Source organism: Palaemon carinicauda, chromosome 4 (genome assembly GCF_036898095.1).
Source record: "Palaemon carinicauda isolate YSFRI2023 chromosome 4, ASM3689809v2, whole genome shotgun sequence".
NCBI classification, from domain to species: Eukaryota; Metazoa; Arthropoda; class Malacostraca; order Decapoda; family Palaemonidae; genus Palaemon; species Palaemon carinicauda.
This window is the reverse complement of record NC_090728.1, coordinates 81,715,119-81,733,586: the sequence shown is the minus strand read 5'-3', so window position 1 is coordinate 81,733,586 and position 18,468 is coordinate 81,715,119. Positions and strand designations below refer to the sequence as shown.

Here is an 18,468-nt window from a genome sequence, read left to right as displayed (position 1 = left end):
ACGTCTTGTCGTTAAGGCCGACAGAGAAGAATTGAGGCTTGTTTACATGCATATGCGGTATCTGGCCGATAGTTGGCGCTGGTGGGCACACCCGCAACCTTCATAGCGATCGCTCGCGAGTTTTTGTGTGTTTTTCTGTCGAGCCGCTGGAGCAGCAGCTATTATATATTCACCGGCTAAGTTAAATATTTGAAATGACAAATTCGTAGATAATTTGTATTTTTCCTAACTGTACAAACCTTAATTTTTACATAGGGTAATTACTTTCGGCGTAGCTGAATGACGAACCATAAGAATTTTAACGAGGGTTTACTACCCCACTACTAGTTAGCGGGGGGGTAGGGAGGGGTAGCTTGCTACCCCTCCCCCCTCACACAGTGAGTGCTCCACTTTGCTTAGAGGTAGGACTTATCACGGGGGACAGGGCTGGCGGGCAAATATGTGTAAATAGCTAAGGTTTGTATAGTTAGGAAAAATACAAATTATCTACGAATTTGTCATTTGTTCCGTAACTGAAATACAAACCACGCTATTTACATAGGGTGACTTAACCCTTAGGATGGGTGGTAAGTCCCTGCCATACTGGCTTTGGCTTGCCCGGGGACTCCATATTCGAGTGTCTACGTACTTAGAGAATAGGAAGTCCCTACTCCTCGCTAGCAGCTGTGAAACTGCTGCGTCCTACGTAAGGTGTGTGCGAAGGTGAAGAGTGACTCGTCCTAGGAAGTTGACCTGGAGTTCTTCAGATGGAAATCCAGGCTAGGACTCTCCCAATACCACCTCATCAGGGTATGGGGACATGACAGTATTATACTTAATACTAGGAACACAAGGAACCATGGTTTACCTGCAGTGGTTTGAGGTCAGCTTTGCAGAGAACCCAGGATGCTGCTTTCTCCAAGGGAGAGGATGAAGAAAAGAATAAGGGCCAGACATATCTTTTCATTCACGCAGACTAACACTGGGTAACAATGCCCTCAACCTTCTGCTACTTGTCCATTAAGGAGCCTGAGGTTAGACCAGCTGTTGTGCTTCCACCACAGGGCCGATAGAAAAACGTATCGAGCCTCCTGTGGGTCACGTCTTGCAGGTAGTGGGCTGTGAAGGTGGTCTGACGCTTCCACACCCCAGCTTGCAGAACCTGCGTCACTGAATAACTCTTCTTGAAGGCCAGGGACGTAGCTATGCCCTTGACATAATGCGCTCTAAGGCGACGTGACAGAGAAGGGTCAGGATTCAAGGCCAGGTGTATTACCTTGTGAATCCAGGCTGAGATGGTATTCCTGGTGACCCTTCTCTTCGTTTTCCCAGTGCTCAAGAACAAGGCTTGCACCTGGGAACGAACTGCAGCTGTTCTCTTAAGATATAACCTCAGACTCCTTACTGGCAAAGTAGAGATGGTCTGGGTCATCTGTTACAGAACTGAGACTCAAAACCCGGAAAGAGTTGAACCGAGGGTCCGACACTCCCGGATTCTGAGTCTTTACAAAAAACTCAGGGACAAACCTGAACGTTACCTCCCTCCATCCTCTTGAATGGGCGATGTCGTACGAGAGACCATGTAGTTCGCTGAATTGCTTGGCCGAGGCCAAAGCTAGCAGGAACACTGTCTTCCTAGTAAGGTGATGATCTGAAGCCTTACGTAGTGGTTCTTGGGGCGGTCTCTTTAGAGACCTGAGAACTCGAACCACGTTCCAAAGAGGAGGTCTCACTTCCGACTGGGGGCAGGTAAGTTCAAAACCTCGTATGAGAGAAAGCTCCAGCGAGGAAGAAATGTCCATCCTTTGAGCCTGAAGGCAAGACTTAAGGCTGAGAGATAGCCTTTCACTGCCGAGACTGAAAGGCACATTTCCTACCGCAAATACACGAGGAACTCCGCTATTGCTGGAATAGTGGCATCGAGTGGAGAGATACCACTTCCACGACACCAACCACAGAAAACTCGCCACTTCGCCTGGTAGACTCCTGCGGATGACTTGCGCAGGTGTCCAGACATCCTGTTCGCAACTTGTTGCGAAAATCCTCTCTCTTTGAGGAGATGCTGGATAGTCTTCAGGCGTGAAGTCGAAGCGAAGCTACGGCTTTGTGGAAGATGTTGGTATGTGGTTGTGTGAGCAGCTCGTGACGTGGAGGGAGTTCCCTCAGAGGCTCCGTAAGGAGTTGCACAAGGTCTGGGAACCATTCTGCGTGATGCTATAGCGGAGCTATGGGGTCTTTGAGAGACTGACCGATATTCTGGACTTGTTGAGTACTCTCCTCATCAGACAGAACGGGGGAAAGGCGTACACATTGTTGTTGTCCCACCGTTGTTGGAAGGTATCTTACCATAGAGCCTTGGGATCCGGGACTGTGGAGCAGTACAGCGGGAGCTTGTAGTTCAGCGCTGTAGCGAACAGGTCCACAATGGGGGAACCCCACAAAGTCATGGCTTTGTTGGCTATTTGAGGATCCAAAGACCACTTGGTACCCACTATCTGTGTCGCTCTGCTCAGACTGTCGGCGAGCACATTCCTTTGCCCGGAATGAAACGAGCTGCTAGGGAGATCGAGTGGACTTTGGATCATCTCAGTATATCTACTGCAAGATGGGATGGTTGTTCTGAAAAAGTACCTCCCTGCTTGCTTGTATAAGCCATCACTGTGGTGTTGTCGCTCCTCACTACCACAGAGTAGTCCGCCAGGCTTGGTGGAACTTCTGAAGTGCCAGGAACACGATCTTCCTTTCTAGCAGGTTTATGTGAAGGTACTTTCCTGATTCTGACCACAGGCCTGAGGTCCTGTGGTTCAGAACATGCGCCCCCCCCCCCCCTTTCTTTGACGCGTCCGAAAACAGCGTCAAGTCTGGGGGAGGACGAGAAGATCCACTCCCTTTCGTAGGTTCTCGTTTGCTACCCACCACTGGAGATCCGTCTGTTCTGGTTGTCCCATAGGGATCAAGGTATCCGGGGAATCGTGTCCTTGATTCCACCGCGACTTGAGTCGCCACTGGAGAGATCTCATTCTGAGGCGACTGTTGGGAACCAGACGGGCCAGGGAGGAGAGATGGCCAAGGAGACCTAACCACGTTGGGCTGGAAGTTCTTCTTGTGAGAGGAAAGGTCTCGCGACCTTCCTCATCCTTGCTATCCTGTAGTCTGAAGGGAAGGCTTTGTGGAGATTGGTGTCTATGACCATACCTAGGTATACCAGTCTCTGAGAGGGCTGTAGAGAGGACTTCTCGAGGTTTACCATGATCCCTAGATCTTGGCAAAGTTCAAGAAGCTTGTCTCGATGGTGACGAAGGGTTGCCTTCAAGTCTGCTAGGATCAGCCAGTCGTCCAGATAATGGAGGAGACAGATGCTGATCTTGTGAGCCCGTGATGAAATCAGAGTGAACACCTTGGTGAACACTTGAGGTGCTGTGGAGAGACCGAAGCACAGCACCTTGAACTGGTATCTCTTGTCTTCTAGGCAAAATCTAAAGTACTTTCTTGAAGACAGGCGGACTGGGATTTGGAAGTATGCGTCCTTCAGGTCCAGTGTACACATGAAGTGTTGTGGTCTCACTGCAAGCCTGACTGTGTCTGCCCTTTCCATACTGAACGGAGACTGTTTGACAAACCCGTTCAGTGTCGAGAGGACGGTGACTGGTCTCCAGACTCCAGACGCCTTTCTCACAGAAAAGAGTTGACTGTAGAACCCTGGGGACCGGTCCACAACCTCTTTGAGAGAGTCCTTCTTGAACATGGTCTGGACTTCTGCCCGGAGGGCCTGTCCCTTTACCGATCCCTATTCAAGGAGGAGGGAGGAGCTTGTTACAAGCACTGGATCCATTGAAGGAGGCAAGCTCAGAGAGCCCTCGGCCTTGTCTCTGGCGTTCTTTATCCCCTGAGACCAGGGCAAAGCTCCACTGGCCCTAGAGAGTTTCTGGGTGCCGTAGATTCGGTCCAGGACCGTATCTTTCCCTTCACGAGGAGGAATCTCTGGGTCTGGGATCCAATTGAGGTTCCTCATGAGGGTCAGGACTTGCCAGAACGAATGTTCTGACTCCTGGTGCTCTCCTCCTGACGGACTGGCAGCGAAGCCTCCCGTCCCCAGAGCCTCTTCCTGGGGAGACTCGCGAACGTTCTCCAAAGGTTTATTGGTTCCTGTCGGGTCCTTGCGGAAGACTGGGAACAGTCTTCGAGTCCTTCGGATCCCTCCTAGGAGGGATACAGGACTCCAGCAATGAAGGAAGTAAGGCTTTCGCCACCTCTGTACGAGAAGACTTCTCAGGAAGAGGCGGAGTTTCCCCCATTGGTGCGATAGGGGAGCGGACCGGATCTTCCGACTCTCCTGAGGATGGGTAATGCTCATCAGCAGGGGAGGGAGAGAAAGTCTGAGGAGGGGTAGGAGCCTTACGTAAGGACTTGCAAAGAGACAGGATAGTCCTTAGAGAAGATACCACGTCAGGGACTCCTCTCTTCCTCTTCAGGGGGGGGAGGAAGTTGCCACTGATTTGTAACCAAAGTCAGAAAGCACAGGCTTCATAGTCTGCATAAGCGCTCTGACAATGGTATCAAACCAGGGCTGCTGACTGAAAGTAGCGCTTTCAGATACTCCCTCTGGAGGGTTAAAGGGGATCGTTTGATCCCTTGGAGGAATCGACATATGAGGGTTCGCCTGTAGAGAGTCTGCAACGAAAGAAGAAGAAAAGTCTTAGACTTGTCCTGATACCTCCCCTCCTCCGGCGAGCGCACTGTTCTGCGCTTGCGGGGAGGGGAACGTGATGATGACCTGACCGCCTGCATCCTTGTGCCCTGGGCGTGATCGCGTTCGCGATCGGAGCGCCGATCATGCTGGTGATTGCGTGAAAAGCCCTGTTCTGGGTCGCGCATGAATGAATCTTGCGCGATCGAATACACATGCTCTCGCGCGCACGCACGAGGGCGTGGGAGGTTAAGGGCGCGCGGGCGTGCTTAAGAGATGGCGAGGGCGTGTGGCGCACAGGAGCTATCTTATGAGGCGGAGTAGAAGGTTGGATGTAAGTAGTAGGCTGATGTGCTACTGATGAGTGTGAGTGCGCAGTAGCCCGCTGGCGCGTGTCTGTCAAGACCGGCCGTGGGCGTGATTGCGCAGCCTGGCGATGGCGCGCAGGTGAATTTGTGCGCAGGTTTGCGCAGTTGCTCTAGGAGCCTTTGGCGATCGTAAGATAGCCGGGCGTGCAGGAGATCGTGGGCGCGCATCAGGATGTGGGCGAACAGGTGTGAGCTGTTGCGATGGGCGCGCAGGGTGCGCCGGGTGCGCGGCCGCAATTGAACCCGTAGGTTGGGTATGGCGCTCATTGCGAAACACTGGAACTGGGCACGCAGCTGGAACCTCGCGAGTTACTGGAACTTTGCTCACAGACGATGTATTGTGCGCAGTTAATAGAGAGTCCAAGGGAACCCGTGAGCGCCCGTGCGCTATCTTGGGAACCTCCTGTACTGTGCGCTGAGATATAGAAGCACGCTGGTGCATTGGAGAGTCCAGGGGAACCCGTGAGGGAACCTCCTGGACTACGGGCTGAGATGTTGAAGCGCGCTGGTGCATTGGCGAGCGCGTTTGCGCTATAACAGGAATCAGAGTGAGGTTTGCGCGCATCACTCTTGGTAGTATAAGAGTGTTGGGGGTCTAGAGGTACCTGTGAGCACCTGTGCGCTAACTTAGGTGCCTCTTGGACCGCGTGTTCCACAGGAACTGCCGTGCGCATTTGCGCAGGCGAGCGCGTGTGTGTAGTTGGGCGCGGGCGCGATAACTCAGGAACTGTTGATGGGCGCGGGGGCGCCGAAGGTTGTGGGCGCGCAGGGGAATCCTGGCGCGTAACTGGAACATTTGCGCGCATGCGAGCAGGTGAGCGCAGTGGCGCTAAATCAGGATCAGCAGCAGCAACAGCAGAAGGGCGCACAGGTATAACCTGGCGCGCAAGGGTTTGAAGCACAGTTTTGCGATCATTACCCTTTTGTCCTTACGGGACCTGTGCCTGCCCAATGACAGGTTTAGATGGTACGTAGCGCGCATCATCCTTGAAAGGAGATGGCAGGTCAGCATGTCTGGAGGGTGACTGGAAACAAAGTCCCAAAGGACGCCCATCCCCCGACGGGGATCGCGAACGTATGTTGCGAGACCCCGAAGGGTCAGTGCAACGAGAAACCGAAGTTTCCCTGTCACTAATCACCGAAGTGTAGGAGTGACTAAAGTTACGAGAGCCCAAGGGATCTACGTAACTAATGTTACGAGACCCTGAAGGGTCAGTGTAACGAGAAACCGAAGTTTCCCTGTCACTAGACACCGAAGCGTTAGTGACTGAACAGCAAGCTGTTCTGACAGGAACAATCCTCCGAAGAGGAGTCTCTTTGAGTGGCCTCTCTCGCGAACGAGAGGTGAACACTTCGTAAAAGAGACTGGTGATGGTGCCCCTAAGGGCCGTTGGATCAGCAAGCTGACCTTAACGAAAACAAACCTCCGGAGAGGAGTCTTTATGAGTGTCCTCTCACGCGAACGGGATAGAAAACACTTCATAGAAGAGACCTATAAGGAGCAATCCTCCGAAGAGGACCCCTTATGAGTGGCCTCCCTCGCGAACGAGAGAGGTCACAAGACTGACTTGTAGCTGCTCAGCCCCTTGAGAATAGCTACAGAAGCAACTGCTCAGCATCAAGAGAATAGTTACTCGAAGTTCCATGGTCCGGCCTTCCAACCACTCAGCCCCTTGAGCATGGTTACAAGGGCAGTCTCTCAGCCCCAAGAGCATAACCGCCTAAGGACCAGGAAAATTAAGGGAAGAAGGGAAGTTAACTAACTACCCTTGGAGGCGAACCTCCTTATCGTTCTAGGATGCACTGAAGAGCTGACAGTTGTCAGGGGAGAAACTTCTAAGGGAAGGGATAACGCCAATGACGATGTCCTAGAGAGATGGCAGCAACAGCAGACTCCCCATGCATAAACAGGACAGCTCTGCTTCGTTGGCACACTTCAGTCAAATGAAGAAACTGCATAGTTAACTGGGAAATAAATAAAAATAATTATTTAACAAAAATTCCCCCGGGTGAAACTCCGAAGAGTAGCCCCGAGAGAAGAAAAACATAAGAACGAAAGTAGGTATGCGCCCTCCTTCCTCACTGACATTCACGGGAGAAGGGGGAGGGCGGAGAACCTTAACAAAAACACAATTAAAATAACTATAATTATGTAACTGATTTTGAATGTTCCTAAGAATCACAGAACCCCGAAGGGAAGTGTTCCCAGAGCTGAAAAGTTAAAAATACAATTAGATTTCATAAAAAAATTGAGGCAAATAAAACGGAATAGCAACTCAGCCCGCAACGGGAAGAAGCTATCGTAGTAGTAGTAGTACGTAGTAAGAGGTGAACGACCTCGAGAGAGAGACCGCTCTCCATGACGGCAACTTTGGTGGCCTAGGAGTGAGAGGCCGCGGCCATGAAGTGGAATCGTAGTGGCCTAGCGCTAAGCCGGTGATCACTCTCGTTGTCGTACACTACACACACCGCACAAACACTGAAAAGGAAACTTACTATATCTTATACACAAATATATATAAATATATATATATACATATAAACATCAATAATGTTTAAATATATAAGTATAAGAGAAAGTAAGTCAAAGACAAAACATTAATGGCCGTCAAGCGAGGATGCGAGCGGAGACGTGCGCTCGCCATCTGAGCCAGAAGTAAAGTGGAGCACTAACTGTGTGTGTGAGGGGGGAGGAGTAGCAAGCTACCCCTCCCTACCCCCCGCTAGTAAACCCTCGTTAAAATTCTTATGGCTCGTCATTCAGCTACGTCGAAAGTAATTCCCCTATGTAAATAGCGTGGTTTGTATTTCAGTTACAGAACAAACCGAATGGCATTCAAGATTTATCCAGATATGTTATAAATTTTTTCACTAACATCAAAATATTTTCACTGACATCCAAATTAAAATACTACAATAAAACAGAACAAAACATATTCTTACATCACAAAGATGATTTATTATGTCCTCCATACTCATATCTTTCTTGAGTTTCTCCTGAAACTGTTGTATGGTCAAATATGAGATGTTGTAATTGGAAGCTATTCTCCCAAGGGGTGTCGTTTCTATTGTTCTCTTGTCCTGCAATAAAAAATCATGAAGTTTGAAAACAAATATAGAAATAGCAAACTACATTACGAATGATTAAAAGGTATATATACTTCCTTACATCAATGAAGCCTGAATGGTCTTAATTACTAACTGTGACAATTTAACTAGAGAACTATTGAAAAAAAAAATTATGTATCAGTAACACCAATGCACAGCTAATAACTTAATATTATAATCCTAGCCTTCTTGTTAACTACTGTTGTTGTAAAACTATGAACAAATCATCAACCATTTAAGTTTGCACTGGGGTTGGGGTGTAAAAATATTACCATTGTACAGATTGCGTGTCACAAAAAGGGACTAAAAGACAGCTGTAGCCTTGCATCTTGCAAAATACTAGGCCCACTGCCAAAAACTTGTGGAAACTGATGCCTTGCAGTTGGACTGTAAGTCATAGAATAGGCCTACCATCAATAACTGTGCTTGATGACTGCAGGGGCATGTGATAGTAAAAACCGTCGGCCAAATTATAAACCATGCCTTTTCTTGAAAGCTGGAGCTATATGGGAGCAGTTGCTCCTCTAAAACTTTGAGTTTTAGATTAGCCTCTATAGCTATTTGTAGCAGACTAGTTTCCCACTATGGAGTACTTATAATGATGAAATCAACAACGATATAATGGGAACTATTAGCATTTCTAATATACTGTAATAAACTTCAAATCCTTAAGTAGACCTGATTTAATTTTTTGTTAACTTATGCCAATAAACTCTTAATCAGAAAGGACATAGAATTCTTCGTGAGAGGACATCCGAAAATCCTAAAAGAAAACTTACTAAAAACCCTAATACTTACAGTTTTGAATAGATAAAATTCAACTGCTTTTATGGAGCATAAAAATATACTGTATTTTCTGATGTATTACTGGCAAACCTTTTATCTTGAATTTTTACCCTGAAAGTTGGTAAAGAAATTTTTTTTCAGCACCAAAATGACAAATTCGTAGATAATTTGTATTTTTCCTAGCTATACAATCCTTATTACTTTCGGCGTAGCTGAAATGACGAGCCATTAGAATTTTAACGAGGGTTTACTACCCCACCGCTAGTTAGCGGTGTAGGGGGTAGGGAACAAACACCTGTGCTTGAGCTCACTTTGCTTGGAGGTAGGAATTCAAGGGGGATAGGGCTGGTGGGCAAGATTGATTAAATAGCTAAGGTTAGCATAGTTAGGAAAAATACAAATTATCTCCGAATTTGTCATTTGTTCCGTGACTGACATACAAACCACACTATTTAATAGGGGTGACTCACCCATTAGGAAGGGTGGAAAGTCCCAGCCACTACTGGCTTTTGGCTTTGCCCGGGGACTCATTATTTGAGTGTGTCAGCACTCAACAACAAGGAGTCCCTGCATCTTGCTGGAACCTTGCTACGCAAGGACTGCGGCCTACGCAAGCTGTGTGTGAAGGTATAATAAAGTGTGACTCGTCTTAGGAAGCTGACCTGTAGTCCTTTAGATGGAAACTTTAGGCTAGAACTTTCCCAATACCACCTCGTCAGGGTATGAGGACGTGACAGTATTAGCATAATACTAGGAACACAAAGAAACATGGTTTACCTGCAGTGGTTTGAGGTCAGCTGTGCAGAGAACCCAGGATGCTTCTTTCCCCAAGAGAGGGGAATATGAAGAAAAGAATAAGGGCCAGACAAATCTTTTCATTCATGCAGACTAAGACCAGGTAACAACGCCCTCAACTTTCTGCTACTTGTCCACTAAGGAGCCTGAGGTTTTAAACCAGCTGTTGTGCAGCTACCACAGGGTCGATTGAAAATGTATCAAGCCTCCTGCGGGTCACGTCTTGCAGGTAGTGGGCTGTGAAGGTCGTCTGACGCTCCCACACCCCAGCCTGAAGAACCTGCGTCACTGAGAAATTCTTCTTGAAGGCCAGGGACGTAGCTACGCCCCTGACATCATGTGCTCTAGGGTGACATGACGGAGGAGGGCCTGGATTAAGGGATAGATGGATCACCCTACGAATCCATGCCAAGATGGTATTCTTGGTGACCCTCCTCTTAGTCCTCCCAGTACTAACAAACAATGCTTGCACTTGAGGACGGACTGTAGCCGTTCTTTTGAGATATAGCCTCAGACTCCTTACTGGGCACTGTAGGAGATGGTCTGGGTCATCTGTTACAGAACGAAGACTCGAAATCTGGAAGGAGTCGAACCGAGGGTCCAGCACCCCCGGTTTCTGAGTCTTAGCAATAAACTCAGGGACGAATTTGAACGTTACCTCCCCCCATCCCCTTGAATGGGCAATGTCATATGAGAGACCATGAAGTTCACTGACTCGCTTAACCGATCCCAAAGCTAGTAGGAACACCGTCTTCCGAGTTAAGTGGCGATCTGAAGCCTGGCGTAATGGTTCATAGGGAGGTCTCTTAAGAGACCTGAGAACTCGAACCACGTTCCAAGGAGGAGGTCTCACTTCTGACTGAGGGCAGGTAAGTTCATAACTTTGTATGAGTAGGGAAAGTTCCAGCGAGGAAGAAATGTCCATTCCTTTGAGCCTGAAGGCTAGACTTAAGGCTGAGCTATAGCCTTTCACCGCCGAGACTGAAAGGCGCATTTCTTCCCGCCAATACACGAGGAACTCCGCTATTGTTGGAATAGTGGCATCGAGTGGAGAGATACCCCTTCCACGACACCAACCACAGAAGACTTTCCACTTTGCCTGGTAGACAGATGTGGATGATTTTCACAGATGTCCAGACATCTTGACCACAACTTGTTGCGAAAATCCTCTCTCATCGAGGAGAAGCTGGATAGTCTCCAGGCGTGAAGTCGTAGCGAAGCTACGGCTTTGTGGAAGATGTTGGCATGTGGTTGTTTGAGTAGCTCGTGTCGCGGAGGGAGTTCTCTCGAAAGTTCCCTTAGGAGTTGCAGAAGGTCTGGAAACCATTCCGCGTGATGCCATAGCGGAGCTATGAGGGTCGTTGAAAGATTGACCGATATTCTGGTGTTGTTGAGCACCCTCCTCATCAGACAGAACGGGCGAAAGGCGTACACGTCGATGTTGTCTCACCGTTGTTGGAAGGCATCTTGCCAGAGCGCCTTGGGATCCGGAGACTGGGGAGCAGTATAGTGGAAGCTTGAAGTTGAACGCTGTCGCGAACAGATCCACAGTCGGAAAACCCCATTAAGTCAGGACTTTGTTGGCTACTAGACGATCCAAAGACCACTTAGTACTCACTATCAGAGACGCTCTGCTCAGATTGTCGGCGAGCACATTCCTCTTGCCTGAAATGAAGCGTGCCGATAGTGGAATCGAGTGGACTTCGGTCCATCTCAGTATCTCTACTGCTAGATGGGATAGCTGCTTCGAAAAGGTACCTCCTTGCTTGTTGATGTAAGCTACTACTGTGGTGTTGTCGCTCATCACCACCATAGTGTGACCTGCCAGGTATTGTTAGAACTGCTGAAGGGCCAAGAAAACGGCCTTCATCTCTAGAAGATTTATATGGAGGCACTTTTCTGATTCTGACCACAGGCATGAGGTCCTGTGGTGTAGAACATGGGCCCCCCACCCTTTCTTGAGGCTTCCAAAAACAGCATCAAATCCGCGGGGAGGACGAGAAGATCCACTTCTCTTCGTAGTTTCTCGTCTGTCACCCACCACTGGAGGTCGGTCCGTTCCGCAAGTCCCATAGGGATCATGACGTCCGGGGAATCGCAACCTTGATTCCACCGGGACTTGAGTCGCCACTGGAGGGATCTCATCCTGAGGCGACTGTTGGGAACTAGACGAGCCAAAGATGAGAGGTGACCGAGGCGACGTAACCACGATTGGGCTGGAAGCTCTTCTCGTCTGAGAAAAGGGCTTGCGACCTTCCTCAGCCTTGCTATCCTGTCGTCTGATGGGAAGGCTTTGTGGAGATTGGTGTCTATAATCATGCCTAGGTATACCAGTCTTTGAGTGGGAAGCAGAGAGAACTTCTCGAGATTTACCATGATCCCCAGATCCTGGCAAAGTCCCAGAAGTTTGTCTCAGTGTTGAAGAAGGGATGACTCCGAGTCTGCTAGGATCAGCCAGTCGTCCAGATAACAGAGGAGACGGATGCCGATCCTGTGTGCCCACGATGATATTAAGGTGAACACCTAGTGAAAACCTGTGGTGCTGTGGAGAGACCGAAACACAGCACCTTGAACTGGTACTCCTTGTTGTCTAGGCTGAATCTTAAGTACTTCCGTGAAGACGGATGGATTGGGATCTGGAAGTACGCGTCCTTCAGATCCAGTGTACACATGAAGTCTTGACGTCTCACTGCAAGTCTGACCGTGTCTGCGGTCTCCAAGCTGAACGGAGTTTGCTTGACAAACTTGTTCAGAGCCGAGAGGTCGATGACTGGTCTCCAGCCTCCAGACGCCTTCTTTACAAGAAAGAGTCGACTGAAGAAGCCTGGGGACCTGACCTCCTGGAGAGCGCCCTTCTTCAACATGGTCTGGACTTCTGCCCGAAGGGCCTGCCCCCTTGCTGATCCCATGGCAAGGGAGCTTAATAACACTGGATTCGTTGTCAGGGGAGGTAGAGATGTTGTGAACGGGACGCGATATCCCTGACTGATTACGGAAATCGTCCAGGAATCGGCCCCGAGTTGCTGCCACCTGTCTGCGCAACTTTGAAGGCATCCCCCCACTGGTGGACATGCAGGGGGACTGCCAATCCTAGCGTTTATGGCCTCGGCTGCTCCCTCTAGGATTCTTCCCTCTCCTGGAGGGCTTCTTGCATTTCCTGTCCTTGACAGGAAAGGGCTTAGACACCACTGTCTTTCATGGTCTTGGTAGGACGGGGCTGCTGGGGTGCTGGAGGCTTATAGGGCTTGGATGTCAAAGCCCTATGTAGGAGGGAGTCCTGGTGAGACTTCCTGCACCTCTCAGCGCCATGCTCCACGTCCTTAGGCTCAAGCAGGTTCGTTCCCATCACGGAAGAATGTCTGAGCCTGCTTATCTCGGTGCTAGGGACTTTCTGGTGGAACCTCTCAGACACCGCATCCCGACGTTTCAGGATGATGTTTGCCCACAAGTTCGAGACTTGGTGGGCCAGAAACTCGATCGTGCGAGTGCCTGAGAGTAAAAAGGTCTCCATACCTTTTCTGGTACGCTCTTTGGATAAATCCTCCGAACGTATCAGGATACCTACGGTCCCTAACGAAGTGGCCTGCATGGCACACTTCACAACCTTCTCCTGGTTAAGGATCTCAGTCGCCGAGAAAGAGACCTTCCGGTTGGAGTCTCTCTCAAGAGGGACTCCCCTAGTAAGCTCTTCCAAAGAATGGTGAAGGGGAAAAGCTAAACAAGGATCCTCTAAGATTTCGTAGTATCTCCTCTGCTATACACGAGGAGGTGGGAGAAACTTGTTGCCGGCACTGGATCGACTGGAGGAGGTTAGCTCAGAGAGCTAGACCATGATCTTGTCCCTGGTACTCTTAACCCCCTAAGACCAGGGCAAAGCTGCACTGGCCTTAGAGGGTTTTTGAGGCCCAAATACTCGGTCCAAGACTGTGTCTTTGTCCTCTTGAGGAGAAATCTCTGGGTCAGCAAACCCATTGAGAGAGTCCTCATAAGGGTCAGAACCTGCCAGAATCCATGTTCTGACTCCTGCAGCTCTCCTCCGGAAGGACTAGCAGCAAAGTCTCCTGTCCCCAAAGGCTCTTCTTGGGGAGACTCGCGGACGTTCTCCGAGTGACTGGCTGGCTCCAGTCTAAGTCTTGACGAGGACTTCGGTACTGTCTTGGAGTCCTTCGACTCCCTCCTGGGAGGGATGCAGGATTCCAACAATGACGGAGGTAGGCTCTTCTCCACCCCTACCCTAGAAGACTTTTCAGCGCGAGGTGGGGTTTCCCTCATTGGTTCGATGGGGGAACGTCTCGCCTCACGTGACTCCCCTGAGGACGGGTAATCCTTGTCCAAAGGGGAGGGAGAAAAAGTCTGGGGGGGGAGGGGGCCTGCCTCGAAGGCTTACGAGGAGACAGCTTAGTCCTCGGAGAAGTCACCGCGTCCGAAACTCCTCTTTTTCTCTTCAGGGGAGTAGACACAGCCAAGGATTTGTGGCCCAATTCAGAGAGAACAGGCTTGAAAGCCTTCGTGACCGCTCTGATTAGTGCCCCAAACCAGGGCTGCTGGCTGATGGCTGCGCTGTCAGACACTCCCTCTGGAGGGACAGTGGAGGAGTTTCCCTAGGGGGGTATGCCTGCAAAGAAAAAGAAGACAAAGAAATGTCCCTGGACCTTTCTGGAACCTTCCCCCCTACCGGCGAGCGCGCTGTTCTGTGCTTGCGGGTGGGGGGGAATGCGGCGATGGTGACCTTACCACGCGTTGTCCTGCAGCCTCGCTCGTGGGAGGGTATTGACGATCGCGCTGGGTAGAGCGCTGGCAGTCGCGCGTTGGGGAATACCCGGGGTCGCGCGCAGGAAACAGCTGGCGCGCGAGGGAGACTGCTGATGTGCGCGCGCGAGGCTGATTGCAAGGGCGCGAGCGGGCGAGTGATGGCGCGTAGGGGCGTGCGTAGGAGCCATCGGAATGTGCAGGAAGCCGTGGGGGCTGTGGGGTCAGCAGGCTGACCAGCAGTCCTCCAAAGAAAGTCTCTGTTAGTGAACTCCCCCGAGGGGGAAAATCACCGGCAGAAGAGACCGTTGGACTTAGTTCTTCCCTCGAAGGATGTTCGGAGGGGGGAACTAAGCCTTCAGCTACATCAGCAACATCAGGAGCAGAGGTTTGATACAACTCATCAGAAGCCGCTGCCACAACAACGTCGACGATAAACAGAGGATCAACCTCTGCTAAAGTCGGCGATTGTTTGACAGCTGCTCCCAATTTGATCATGTCAAACAAGGCTTCCTTGGAGGGCGAACCCTCAAGCCCCAAGGAAGCCCAAAGCTGCAACAACTCATTATTAGTTACACTGACATTTGAAAATAAATCCTCCCCCGGGGGAGGAGGAGGAGTTGCCTTGCTATGGGAGGCAACTCCCTCTCCCAAACCCCGAGATCGGTCAACAAAACTGTGGCCTATGCTACCACTAGACAGCTTCTCGGAAAAAACTGATCGAGTGGGAGCTTCGGAGGAGGTTTGGGGCATGGAAGAAGAGCCCTTGGGATTTTCTCTTTTCAAAGAAATCTTTGAAGGAGAAATATCCCGCCTGGACTTCTTCTTTCGGCGCCGGGAAAACCTCTCCCACTGGGAGGTAGACCACTCCCTACACTCACCACATACGTTACTCTTATCACACCGTTGGCCCCTACAGTAAGGACAATAGGTGTGTGGGTCTGTTTCGACCGCAAACATATAAATACCACAAGGGCGGTCAGGTAAACCGGGACACGTACGCATCACAGAGGCCAACTTCACAAACACTCTGTCACAGAAAAAGCAAAAAAAAAATTAGTAATGGCTGTCAGAGAAGGAGAGGGTGACAGCGGACACGTCCGTCTAGCACCCGAGCCGAGAGCAAAGAGAGCTCAGCACAGGTGTATGTGAGGGGCGGGGTAGCAAGCTATCCTCCCTACCCCCCGCTAACTAGCGGTGGGGTAGTAAACCCTCGTTGAAATTCTGATGGCTCGTCATTTCAGCTACGCCGAAAGTAATTACCCCATATTAAATAGCGTGGTTTGTATTTCAGTACGGGTACAACTGACTATTTGTTGACTTTTGTAGCTGGAAATCATAGGTATGGGATTCAGGTTAAGCCTATCATAGGACAAAATTTAACAAAATTCAACTAAAATAGTTTATTGGAACCTATTAAGTTTCTAAGTTGACCTTCAGTAGAGAATTGGGAAATAATCCTATTCTTTTAAAACTCATTCCAGTAACCAGACATCCATACAATGTCGGTATACATAAAAGCACAGAATGTGTACTTACGTCACCGATTTCTATGCAGTAGGCCGCTTCTAAAGAAAACAGCGCTCTGTCAATTGTTGCCGAGAGATATTCGTTGACAGTTGATTTTGTTTCTACGCCTTCTTCCAGGTTAAGATTGTAGTAAGATGGATTCTGAAATAGAATAGCAATGTGAAGTAAATATTACTATCATTAAAGGGATGGAGATTACCCAGACCATTTGACTTGTACAGAGCTGGCCTCAATTTAGAGAGAAAATACATATAATAAAGAACAAGGTCAAATGATCTTTTCTATTATCATGACGGGAAAAAATTAAGAGAAAACGAAAACAGTTCAAACACAGAAGTCAATCAAAACATCAGAGGAGTTGACTAAATTGGGAAAACCCATTGGGAGACTTAGGTTACTGCGTTAAAGAGGCAAGGCGTTTGTGTAATTTTTTTTTATTGAATAATTAAAGCTACTAAAACTAATAATACATGTAAAAATATTGGCAAAATTAATTGAAATATAATAGTTAACATATGAGGGTTACTATTCATAAAACATCGGTAAACCCACAAGGAGGTTACTGTGTTGAAGAGGTAAGCTGTTTTTGTGTTTTTTCGTTTGTTAAATAATTAAAGCTACTATAACATACATTTAAAAATATTGGCAAAATTAATTGAAATATAATAGTTAACATATGAGGGTTACTTTTCATAAAACACCTCACTAGAGACTTACATGTAGTAGTCGCCTGAAAAAGTATGTCCATGTAAGGTAGTCTAGAGCACCTTGTTTGGAGACAATGGTGCCAGCAACAATTTCAGCATTTAAATGATCTGGTAACACATTCATCAAACTGAAATAATTCATGGTAATTAAATATAAGAAAAAAAAAAAGAGATTAGTTTACCTAACTTCCAACTGAGCGCCACAAGGCACTAGAAGAGTTGGAAGGCTTAGGCCTACATGGGTAAGGACTATGAAGCACGAAGTAGGAGATGATGAATGGATAAGTATTCAATTAATGCTTAAGATAGAGACGACTGGCGAAATCTAACCAAGGCCCTTTGTGTCAATAGGCATTAGAGGAGATGATGATGATGGTTAAAATAGTGGATTTTCAAAAATTTCAAGGTACATACATACATATACCAAGGCACTTCCCCCAATTAGGGAAGGTAGCCGACATCAAACAAATGAAACAAAAAAAGGGGACCACAGCCCACCATCATAAAAATATAACCAATAACTCCAAATTTGATGAAAAATTGACTGACTTACCTGGATTCAACAGGGAAAGGTTCATTTAAAATTTTCATATAAAAATGCTCCTTCTGGTCATGAACAAGTATTACAGCAACACCTTCGTCATCATACTGCGGGCGACCAGCTCGTCCCATCATCTGCAAGACATCTGCAAAATATATATGATAAAGAAGTTTCCGTAAAAATCACAAGTTTTTGGTAATTTGTATTTTTCCTAACATACTTACCGAGAACTACTTTCTTAGGAGTTACCTGGAATCTCCTCTCAACCGACCAGAGTTTTGTGTAGTTTACCCTACTTCCGTTTTCTGTGAGGATCAACCTAGACGGAAGGATACATGCCCTGAGGCTAATCCCAAGGCAGGCCACATGTTAGCTTGGGTCTCGACCCTCAGTAAGTTCTTTAAAAGCCAAAAATGCCTAAGGATCTGTGAGGCACTCGGGGAAGGAAGGGAGGGCCATAACCCTAAAGTAGTTCTCGGTAAGTATGTTAGGAAAAATACAAATTACTAAAAATTTGTGACTTGTTCCAACACAGGGACTTACCTCGAACTACTTTCTTAGGAGACTTACACTTTAGGAGGTGGGAGTGCTTACCTGACCTAGACCCAACTAAGCAGCGTGGCCGTGAACCTAGATAGGGGGCTAGGTTCCGAAGAAGGTCGGAAAACTGGAAAGTAGGCAAAACTACACAGAGCTCATCTTAGTGTCTAAGTACTCTCCCTCAAGAATTCCTTGCTGTTGTGTTCAATGACGAAGCTGTGTAGTCATGTCTTGTGCAGGCTGTACTGATCAAATCTCCGGGGAAAGAAAAAGGAAAAAGAAGACAAGGGGAAAAGGGAAAACGCACCTGTGTCTTTTGGACTTGATACCCACGATTGAACCTGGGGCTTAGGCTGTTAAATCGGTTGGAGCGCGGAGATGACTGTATTTCCATCGCATCTCAATTCCCTACTTCTTGACAGTAACTACATCTAATACAAACAAAAAATCTTATTACTAAATTATGTATTTTATCTAACAAAGGTCTTGGAAATAGTTACGAGTTTGTCATATAAACCCAAAAACCTTGCTAAGTGAAGTGTTTTCAGTTATCTTACTTAGGAAAGAAACAGTATCATTGGTATTTACGAAATAATTGGACTTTATCTACTCATTATTACTGGAACAGTCATGTTATTGTGCACAAGAGAAATTCCATAAAAACAATGACTTCATCAT

General features: G+C 48.1%; 1 protein-coding gene across 2 annotated transcripts in view; it reads right to left on the bottom strand.

Annotated features, from left to right (window-relative positions):
- Positions 1-18,468, bottom strand: part of LOC137640031 (activating signal cointegrator 1 complex subunit 3-like) — a 410,828-nt gene that overhangs the window by 40,232 nt on the left and 352,128 nt on the right. For both annotated transcript variants that reach the window (XM_068372399.1, XM_068372400.1), the window contains exons 35-38: positions 17,263-17,395; positions 16,720-16,837; positions 16,012-16,143; positions 7,978-8,115 (exon numbers count right to left, since the gene is read on the bottom strand). In XM_068372399.1, coding sequence (XP_068228500.1) covers positions 7,978-8,115; positions 16,012-16,143; positions 16,720-16,837; positions 17,263-17,395 — 521 coding nt within the window. The remainder of the gene's footprint in view (positions 1-7,977; positions 8,116-16,011; positions 16,144-16,719; positions 16,838-17,262; positions 17,396-18,468) is intronic.